We start from the raw sequence: 11,281 nt of genomic DNA, 5'->3' as shown, positions 1-11,281 counted from the left end.
AGACATATAGATTATAGAAATAATATATATTTCCTGTGTATTTGTCAATTTGTTATGCATGAGCATAACATCCATCCATCCATTTCTACCGCTTATTCCCTTTGGGGTCGCGGGGGGCGCTGGAGCCTATCTCAGCTACAATTGGGCGGAAGGCAGGGTACACCCTGGACAAGTCGCCACCTCATCGCAGTGAGCATAACATAACATACTAAAATTCCCTTGAGATATATCTCAAGGGAATTGTAGTATGAGTATGATCAATAAAAAGCACACATTGAAGAAACATGACATATTTTAATTACAGTAGTATTTACATGTGATTGGACACATAAAACTTCAACAATATTACAAAGAGCACATATGTGTCATCATCACAAGTGAGGCATATTAAGCAATGTACAATATGACTCATATATACAAACACCTTCACTTCATTTTAAAGGAATAACAGCTCCAACTCAAAAGTGCACATCATATTATTAACAAATAATTGTATGGACAATACTCAATATCAAAAAGGCAAAGCACAAAATATTTGAAGCTTCTTTCAGGCCATCATCAATGATAGAAGATGTGTTTGCAACACATTAAAATCGTTCATAACCAGCCTGCATTCCACACATGTTAAAAAACTGACATGTTATGATTTGAAGGCCAAAATAAATGTCTCACATTAGTTTGGTTTTCTTCATCAGAATTTGAAGCACTTTTACACATCAATCCTTTTGATTGTTGTTATTTGTTCGTTGCTCAGTCAAGTCAATGGTCCTCTGTGTGACTAGTTCTGCTCCACCGAGAAGTTGGACTCAGATCTGCCAAAACAATTGAAACAATAATTTGAGAGTAGAATTACAATGTTTTAAAGTAGCTGAAAATTGTTAAAAGTGACTTTACAGGTCTTGATGCTTGTTAACCATGTGGTTGTTGTACTCCAGCACAGGAGGGATGCCTTCCTCTTCATCTTCCTCAGGAACCTGCAAGGGAGCACGAAAAGCACACCTCAGAAAGTCTGACGGAGAAACAGTGACATCTAGCGACGATGTAGTGCACTCACCTCCCAGTACACTTCATCCTCGAAGCAGTTGTCATCAGCGGGGTCGCCCCAGATTGGGATCCGAAGAATCAAGCCTGTAAAAATACAAAACATTCGTCACAATTTACCTCACGTTTATTTATATTTTATGCAATTTCTGTCAATGTATCTCAACATGCAGTGGTTCCATTTGTTTCAATGCCCATGTATTATCTTCTTCCATCAAGCAATACCTAATTTGGATTGATTGATTGATTGATTGAGACTTTTATTAGTAGGTTGCACAGTGAAGTACATATTCCGTACAATTGACCACTAAATGGTAACACCCGAATAAGTTTTTCAACTTGTTTAAGTCGGGGTCCACTTAAATTGATTCATGATACAGATATATACTATTAAATATACTATCATCATAATACAGTCATCACACAAGATAATCATCAGGGTGTATACATTGAATTATTTACATTATTTACAAATAAAGAATACAATTCCACCCAGCAGGCTGTGAAGCTGATAATAAATCAACCAAATCATTTCGTGGTGCAATAAAGTACATATATATATATATATATATATATATATATATATATATATATATATATATATATATATATAACAAATGATTTGGTTGATTTATTATCAGCTTTACAGCCTGCTTGGTCATTTTTATAACTTATTTCTAATACTGTTTTTAATACTGTTATATATATATATATATATATATATATATATATATATATATATATATATATATATATATATATATGTCTTAATAAGGTTATCCAAAAAATAGTGCTCGATACCGTAGTAGAGCGCAATATATGTATGCGTGGGAAAAAAATCACAAGACTATTTCATCTCTACAGGCCTGTTTCATGAGGGGGGGTACCCTCAATCGTCAGGAGATTTTAATCTCCTGACGATTGAGGGTACCCCCCCTCATGAAACAGGCCTGTAGAGATGAAATAGTCTTGTGATTTTTTTCCCACACATACATATATATATATATATATATATATATATATATATATATATATAGTATATAACAGTATTAAAAACAGTGTTATATATATAAATGTATATACAACAGTATTAAAAACAGTTTTAGAAATAAGTTATAAAAATGACATGTATATATATATATATATATATATATATATATATATATATATATATATATATATATATATATATATATATACATACATATATATATATATATATATATATATATATATATATATATATATATATATATATATAATTTTTTTTTCTTTTCATTTTTATAACTTATTTCTAATACTGTTTTTAATACTGTTATATATATATATATATATATATATATATATATATATATATATATATATATATATATATATATATATATATATATATAGTATATAACAGTATTAAAAACAGTGTTATATATTTATGTATATATATAACAGTATTAAAAACAGTTTTAGAAATAAGTTATAAAAATGACATGTATGTATATATATATATATATATATATATATATATATATATATATATATATATATATATATATATATATACATATATATATATATATATATATATATATATATATATATATATATATATATATACAGTATATATATATATATATATACAGTGTGGTGGGCTCTTCTATTTCTGGGGCTGAGGTTGCTGAGGTAGTTAAAAAGCTCCTCGGTGGCAAGGCCCCGGGGGTGGATGAGATCCGCCCGGAGTTCCTTAAGGCTCTGGATGCTGTGGGGCTGTCTTGGTTGACAAGACTCTGCAGCATCGCGTGGACATCGGGGGCGGTACCTCTTGATTGGCAGACCGGGGTGGTGGTTCCTCTCTTTAAGAAGGGCAACCGGAGGGTGTGTTCCAACTATCGTGGGATCACACTCCTCAGCCTTCCCGGTAAGGTCTATTCAGGTGTACTGGAGAGGAGGCTACGCCGGATAGTCAAACCTCGGATTCAGGAGGAACAGTGTGGTTTTCATCCTGGTCGTGGAACTGTGGACCAGCTCTATACTCTCGGCAGGGTCCTTGAGGGTGCATGGGAGTTTGCCCAACCGGTCTACATGTGCTTTGTGGACTTGGAGAAGGCATTTGACCGTGTCCCTCGGGAGGTCCTGTGGGGAGTGCTCAGAGAGTATGGGGTATCGGACAGTCTGATTGTGGCTGTCCGCTCCCTGTACGATCAGTGTCAGAGCTTGGTCCGCATTGCCGGCAGTAAGTCGGACACGTTTCCAGTGAGGGTTGGACTCCGCCAAGGCCGCCCTTTGTCACCGATTCTGTTCATAACTTTTATGGACATAATTTCTAGGCGCAGTCAAGGCGTTGAGGGGATCCGGTTTGGCGGCTGCAGGGTTAGATCTCTGCTTTTTGCAGATGATGTGGTCCTGATGGCTTCATCTGGCCAGGATCTTCAGCTCTCACTGGATCGGTTTGCAGCCGAGTGTGAAGCGACTGGGATGAGAATCAGCACCTCCAAGTCCGAGTCCATGGTTCTCGCACGGAAAAGGGTGGAGTGCTATCTCCGGGTTGGGGAGGAGACCCTGCCCCAAGTGGAGGAGTTCAAGTACCTAGGAGTCTTGTTCACGAGTGAGGGAAAAGTGGATCGTGAGATCGACAGGCGGATTGGTGCGGCATCTTCAGTAATGCGGACGCTGTATCGATCCGTTGTGGTGAAGAAGGAGCTGAGCCGGAAGGCAAATCTCTCAATTTACCGGTCGATCTACGTTCCCATCCTTACCTATGGTCATGAGCTTTGGGTTATGACCGAAAGGACAAGATCACGAGCATAGGCGGCCCAAACGAGTTTCCTCCGCCGAGTGGCGGGGCTCTCCCTTAGAGATAGGGTGAGAAGCTCTGCCATCCAGGGGGAGCTCAAAGTAAAGCCACTGCTCCTCCACATCGAGAGGAGCCAGATGAGGTGGTTCGGGCATCTGGTCAGGATGCCACCCGAACGCCTCCCTCGGGAGGTGTTTAGGGCACGTCCAACCGGTAGGAGGCCACGGGGAAGACCCAGGACACGTTGGGAAGACTATGTCTCCCGGCTGGCTTGGGAACGCCTCGGGATCCCCCGGGAGCTGGACGATGTGGCTGGGGAGAGGAAAGTCTGGGCTTCCCTGCCTAGGCTGCTGCCCCCGCGACCCGACCTCGGATAAGCGGAAGAAGATGGATGGATGGATGATATAGACAGTATATATATATATTTGTCATTTTTATAACTTATTTCTAATAAGTTATATTTCTATAACTGTTTTAATACTGTTGTATATACATTTGTATATATAAAAAACTGTTTTTAATACTGTTATATATATATATATATATATATATATATATATATATATATATATATATATATATATATATATATAACAGTATTAAAAACAGTGTTTTATATATATAAATGTATATACAACAGTATTAAAACAGTTATAGAAATAAGTTATAAAAATTACAAATATATATATATATATATATGTATATATATATATATATATATATATATATATATACATATATATATATATATATATATATATATATACTGTATAACTTATTTTTAATACTGTTTTTCATGCACTGTAAACATTTTCATTTTAAATTCACAGGAAATTGATAGCTATTAATTGCACGGCGTGGCGCAGTGGAAGAGTGGCCGTGCGCAACTGGAGGGTCCCTGGTTCAATCCCCACCTAGTGCCAACCTCGTCATGTCCGTTGTGTCCTGAGCAAGACACTTCACCCTTGCTCCTGATGGGTGCTGGTTAGCGCCTTGCATGGCAGCTCCCTCCGTCAGTGTGTGAATGTGTGTGTGAATGGGTAAATGTGGAAGTAGTGTCAAAGCGCTTTGAGTACCTTGAAGGTAGAAAAGCGCTATACAAGTACAACCCATTTATCATTTATTTATCATTACCTTCACATTAAGATTCACAGTCATTTACTGTGAAATGCGGTAGAAAGTAGAAGAATGCATATCTATACAGCAATTTACTGCGTAAGTAAGCAAATAAAGGTTCCTAATTTGTCTGCTGATTTATGCAGTAACATATTGTGTCATTTCTCATTCTGTTATTTTGTCAACATAATAAACTGCAGGGCTGTGATTTTACGGTTAATTACAATAAAGTTAGAACTAAATGCTGTAAAGTTTGAATTTACAGTAATTAGTTGTGGTATTTTTTTTACTGTGAAATAACAGTTAATTGCTGTGAAGTTCAAGGATAGTGTAATTTTTACAACAATTTGTTACAGTAAATTAAAATTACAGTATTTCACTGTGAAAAAAAATACTGTTAAATGTTGTGAAATCCTGGTAAATGTTTACAATGTAGATAGACAGTAATTTATTGATTCCTTCAGGAGAGTTCCCTCAGGAAAATTAAAAGTGTGTAAAATGTGGTAATATATATGGCAATATATGAACACCGTCCATTTACTTTTCCCTCTTCCCTCTCAATTTTTTTATTTTTTTTGCATTTGTTTCTTCATGGATATTTTTGTAGAATGTGTAGCACTCAAGCAGCACAGAAATCCACATTGAGCAAAAGTTGTATCTCCAAAATGCTGTTGTCTTAAAAATGGACACAATTTATGCCAACAGGCCTTAATATGCATCTAGAGTCCAGACTCACCAACAATTGCTCCTCCAACGAGTCCAAAGGCAATGGACACACAAGTACCAGCAGCCTGAAAGCCTCCCTGCGTGCCCACAGATCTGTTTTCAAACTCTCCTTCAAAGTCAAACGTTGCCCTCAGACTGCAGAGGAGAAACCATGGAGACACATTTTTTAGCCTCACAACATCATTTGACCCCGAAGTGGTCCAATGAGGATTCTCATTAGTGCTCACCCCTCTTCGCCGTACACAGCTTCAGTAGCGGCAGCTGCCACGATGGCGCCAGTGAAGCCGCCAAGCATCCCCGGTACAGCGTGCAGGTTGTGGACGCCACATGTGTCCTGCAGCTTCAGGTACTTTTCTAGGAAGGGCTAAGAAAACAAAAAAAAGTATTAGATTTGTCAGTGGTGTGCCGTCAGGGCCAGCAAGACCTTCTCTGCTGGCCTAACATAACCAGAAATCATGATCATAATCAAAGATACAATTATTTTTTAATTTACTTTTCCAAAATATTTAGAATTATTCATATTCTTTTCATGTCATATTATGCTCGTTCCAGTGCTGTTGTTTCTAGTTTTAGTTTGTATACAATCAGAATTCAGCTATCTTATGTTGCCATGCTGTACCAAATCTGCCAGACACCTTCAGAATCATCAATGCGGGCAGTCCGTGCACAGTAAGTGAACAGGGACATACAGTTGATAGACAGTTGCGATAGCCAATCAGATCATGAGCCTTCTAGCTGGCCTCACGTTGAATGTGACATTTACGCGTCCGGTGATTGGATACTCATCGGGATTGTTAGTGGATGAATTTGAGAACACATAGATTTGAGAGACGGTTGCGATAGCCAATCAGATTGCAAGTTGTTGACAGTCGCTGTTCTGTTACAACTGAAAGTTGTAAACTCCTGTTGTTAAAGTGTGTCATGCTTGTGTCATGATCCGTGGTCCGGATCATGTTTTTGTTATGTTCTGTTAGTTTTGGACTCCATAGTTCTTGTTTTTTGAGCACTCTTGTTTGTTTTGGTTGCCATGGTTGCGTATTAGTTTCACCTGCCTCTTGTGTTCGGGACGCTCACCTGGCTCTAATCAGGAGACATTATTTAAGCCTGCCTTTGCGAGTCAGTCGGCTGGCGTCATTGTTTGTTTCAAGCAATGTCAGAGTTTATGCCAAGTGTTTAACTCATGCCTTGCCAAGTTAGTCGTGTTTGTTTCATGCCACAGTTTCATGTTTGTTCAGGTAGGAACATATTTTAATCTTCTCAAGAAATCTTGGCAGGGCATGAGGTAAACAAACAGCATAAACTATGGCGTGGAACAAACACAAAACTGTGGCATGAAACAAACACGAATTACTTGGCAAGGCATGAGGTAAACACTTAGCATAAACTCTGGCATTGCATGAAACAAACAATGACGCCAGCCGACTGCATCGCAAAGCAGGCTTAAATAATGTCTCATGATTAGAGCCAGGTGAGCGTCCCAAACACAAGAGGCAGGTGAAACTAATGCGCAACCATGGCAGCCAAAAAAAAAAAAAAAAAGAGAGCACAAAAAACAGGAACTATGGAGTCCAAAACTAACAGAACATAACAAAAACATGATCCGGCCCACGGATCATGACAGCTTGTCATTTAATTAACATTGTTACATGTGTATTTGTCACCATCATGTGGTCAGGGCAGTTAATATATATTTGAGAAGTGTGTACTTTGAATCAAACTTTATAACCCGGAAGTTGCATAAGCCAAGCAGAGAAATTTACGGTATATGTTTTAATTGCTGATGCGTTTTAACTGATTTTTAAATGCGTCAGAAAATAACCCGTTTTGTATACCGTTGATGTGATCTTTGCACAGTGTGGTGTAAATGAGTTCCTGTATAGTATTTCTCCAGCAATGATCATGTGGTGACATCAATTATGGTATTTGGAGAGGTAATCATTGATCACTGAAGGCCTAGGTGGGAAACCATACTTGCCAACCCTCCCGGATTTTCCGGGAGACTCCCGAAATTCAGCGCCTCTCCCGAAAACCTCCCGGGACAAATTTTCTCCCGAAAATCTCCCGAAATTCAGGCAGACTCAGGTCCTCCACAATATAAAAAAGCGTACCTGCCCAATCACGTTATAACTATAGAATGATGGAGGGCGAGTTCTTTGTTTCTTATGTGGGTTTATTGTTAGGCAGTTTCATTAACGTCCTCCCAGCGCGGTAACAACACACAACAACAGCAGTCACTTTTTTGTGTACCATAAAGCAGTTCGTCTGCCGTAAACAGCAATGTTGTGACACTCTTAAACAGGACAATACTGCCATCTAGTGCATTTGATGAAAGCACTTTTGTGCGTGCCACACATCAATGCATCATCAGAGAGGGTTTCAGCATGGTTCGAAAAATAGTGACAGAGAATAGAACAAGGATGGACAATTCAACCCTTAACTCAACAATGAGTGTTATGTGTGTGTATATGTGTAAATAAATGAACACTGAAATTCAAGTATTTATTTCATATATATATATATATATATATATATATATATATATAAAATAAATAAAATATATATATATATATATATATAATAAAATAAATAAATATATATATATATATATATATATATATATATATATATATATATATATATATATATATATATATATATATATAGCTAGAATTCACTTAACGTCAAGTATTTCTTATATATATATATATATACATATATATATATATATATATATATATATATATATATATATATATATATATATATATATATATATATGAAATACTTGACTTGGTGAATTCTAGCTGTAAATATACTCCTCCCCTTTTAGCCACGCCCCCAACCACGCCCCCGTCCCACCCCGACCACGCCTACCCCCACCCCCTCCCCCCACCTCCCGAAATCTGAGGTCTCAAGGTTGGCAAGTATGTGGGAAACGCATGGCCCGCCACTGAGATTTGTAGTATTTCATCCAAATCCTTGCATCGTTGTGTTGAATTTGTACAAAGTGCAGCCTCACCGTGATAAAAAGGTAACCAAACGTCGATATGATGCCAGTGAGGAAGCCAACAATGAGCGCACCATAGGGCATGATCATGAACTCGGCCGCTGTTCCCATGGCAACACCACCAGCCAGGGTGGCGTTCTGGATGTGCACCTATAATAGATGAAAGGTCACTTTAGTCTTCCTTTGATTGCCTCTCAGCATCATCATCATCATCATCATCATTATCAGCACCAGCAGAACCTCACCATGTCCAGTTTGCCTCTCTTTTGAGACAGGCTGGATATGGCCACGGAGGTGAGAACAGACGATGCCAGGGCGATGTAAGTGTTGATGGCTGTTCTGTGCTGACCGTCGCCGTGGTCCGTGATGGCCGAGTTAAAACTGGGCCAGAACATCCACAGGAACAATGTACCTGTGAGACCAGTGCATATGATCAGATTGGAAGCAGGGATTACTCACAGCTGTACTCACATGCGAGAAATGAAGCGTACCGATCATGGCGAACACATCCGAGTGGTACACAGAGCCATTCAGGCGTTTGCTTAGGTTCAATTTTGGTCTGTAGAGGACCCAGGAGATGGCCAGACCATAATATCCTCCAAAGCAATGAATTACCATGGAGCCTCCAGCATCTCTGCACTGTTGAAATATTGGAAGCACACCATTAAGTGCACCTGCACGAATGACAAGTCTAACTTTGCATTGAGCTACAATGCATGAGAGTAGAGATGACATATTTTAAACTCACATGGAGAAGATCGAGGATGATGAATTCCTCCACAGCAAAAAGTGTGACTCCAAACAAGGTGACCACCAACAATTGCACAGGGCTGACTTTACCCAGCAGGGCACCGTAGGCGATCAGCGAGGCAGCACAGCAGAAGTCAGCATTAATCAAACTGAAAGAGAAAGAAAAGTTTACAACACAGCATTCAACACACATTCTTTTTTTTTTTACGATGCATCCAGTTGCCAAACTTGAACATCCATGTTTTAAAATGTGACTCATCTTTGGGCTATGAGCAAAATGAGCCTCCAGCACAGCACATTACAGACGCACGTTAAAGATGATGGTTTTCTCAAATTGATTGCTGAAGTTCTAGTTTGGACACTTCTATCTCAAAGTTTAAAATAAAACAATGTCCTCTCACCTCTCCACGCCGATTGAGATTTTTCCAGTTGCGGGGTCAAGGGCGTGGAACCAGCCCTGCATGAGAAGAGCCCACTGCAGGCCAAAGGCGGCGATCAGGAAGTTGAAGCCTACGGCACCGAAGCTGTAACGTTTCAGGAAGGTCATCAAGAAACCAAATCCAACAAAGATCATCACGTGCACGTCCTGGAAGCCTGCAGAGACAAACACAACATGTCCATGTTGAGTGATGAGACAAAAATAACACTGAGTAAAATACATAATAAGAATTACACTCTATGTACTATCAGGGAGCAGAAAATAAAGATAACACCTCTTAAAAATCTAGAAACAATTCAAAGTGTAACCAGTGGAAACCTACTTTTTTTATTTCAGGGTTTTTGTTAAAAAACACACACAAAAAAAACACAAAAAAACCCAACAGTTTTTCTTTTCATTTGTGATTAGGGTCATATTATTTTTGGTCTTGGTAGTTAGTTAATATGGTTAATGGGTATGTTTTTTCAGAGAGATAATTAACTACAAGAATTAGAACAATCTTAAAAGGCTTTTAAGATTGTTTTTTTATTTATCTATTTGATATCTATTTATTTATTTTAATTTGTTGTTATTCTTTTAGATCATATTTAATGTCTTATTTTATTTATTTATTTGTATAATACAAATATTTATTTCTTTAAAAGATGTGAAGTGAAGGCTTAACAAGTTTTTATTTTTCTTAAATGCTTTGTACTTTTTTTTTCACATAATAAAAAAAAATGTTTAAAACAAAAAAAGAGAAACACATGAAGTGAACAATTAAACAAGTACTATTTAAAAACTTTTTTTTCTTATTTTATTTTTCATTTGAATATAGTAAATATTTTTTAAGAAAAACAAACACATTTGCAAACAAAATACAATTACTTTTCCACAATAATCTAGAACATTGGGAGGCCACAAATCAAAAATACTTACTTGGGTATCTGAAGTAGAAGTCATTTTCAATGTCACTGGTGAAGTTTTGTTCTCTTTTGAAGTCCCGCCAGCGTGATGCATCAGACTCGTCATCGTAGCGAATGAAAACTCCAAAGAGGATGACCATGGCTATCTGCCACACGAAGCAGACCGCGGGCAGACTGACCCGCATGTAGGTGTTCTTGCGCACATTGCATATGGCCTCGCAGCAGTTGCCCATGGTGACATTAGCCGATGATGCTCAGCTCTCTGTGTGCCTCTGCAGCTGCAACATCACAATTAATAGGTGTATATATGGAGACTCAGAGAGGGGGTGTGTCCACTTCTGGCCTCACGTTCTCCCCGCTCACAAACACATGTTTGGCAACATCTCACCTGAGAAGGAGGAACGTCATTCCTTTACCTTAAAGTTGTGCATTTCTATCCAGGTTGGCAACATTCCTACCAAAGCAGGAAGCTCATTACGTGTTTGTTTGTCATTCTGATAAAGTCTTTG

At 38.1% G+C, this 11,281-nt stretch overlaps 1 protein-coding gene across 1 annotated transcript; it reads right to left on the bottom strand.

Annotated features, from left to right (window-relative positions):
• Nucleotides 1–274: 274 nt before the first annotated feature.
• Nucleotides 275–11,066, bottom strand: rhcga (Rh family, C glycoprotein a). The gene is made up of 11 exons (XM_061964160.2): nucleotides 10,786–11,066; nucleotides 9,830–10,022; nucleotides 9,427–9,577; nucleotides 9,170–9,317; nucleotides 8,924–9,090; nucleotides 8,691–8,828; nucleotides 5,899–6,035; nucleotides 5,682–5,806; nucleotides 1,055–1,128; nucleotides 895–974; nucleotides 275–812 (listed from the first exon to the last, which is right to left on the bottom strand). The coding sequence occupies exons 1-11, from the start codon at nucleotides 11,003–11,005 to the stop codon at nucleotides 779–781; spliced, it is 1,467 nt and encodes a 488-aa protein (XP_061820144.1). The 5' UTR covers nucleotides 11,006–11,066; the 3' UTR covers nucleotides 275–778.
• Nucleotides 11,067–11,281: the final 215 nt, after the last annotated feature.

The sequence above is a fragment of the Nerophis lumbriciformis genome, linkage group LG06, assembly GCF_033978685.3.
Source record: "Nerophis lumbriciformis linkage group LG06, RoL_Nlum_v2.1, whole genome shotgun sequence".
Lineage (NCBI taxonomy): Eukaryota > Metazoa > Chordata > Actinopteri > Syngnathiformes > Syngnathidae > Nerophis > Nerophis lumbriciformis.
This window is presented reverse-complemented; position numbering and strand designations above follow the sequence as displayed.

Coding starts and splice junctions, on each gene's coding strand:
- rhcga (XM_061964160.2), bottom strand. CDS start 11,005: ATGGGCAACTGCTGCGAGGCCATATGCAATGTGCGCAAGAACACCTAC. Junction 9,318..9,426: donor TCATCCTCGATCTTCTCCAT/GTGAGTTTAAAA, acceptor ATATTTCAACAG/TGCAGAGATGCTGGAGGCTC. Junction 1,129..5,681: donor CGTTGGAGGAGCAATTGTTG/GTGAGTCTGGAC, acceptor GTATTTTTACAG/GCTTGATTCTTCGGATCCCA.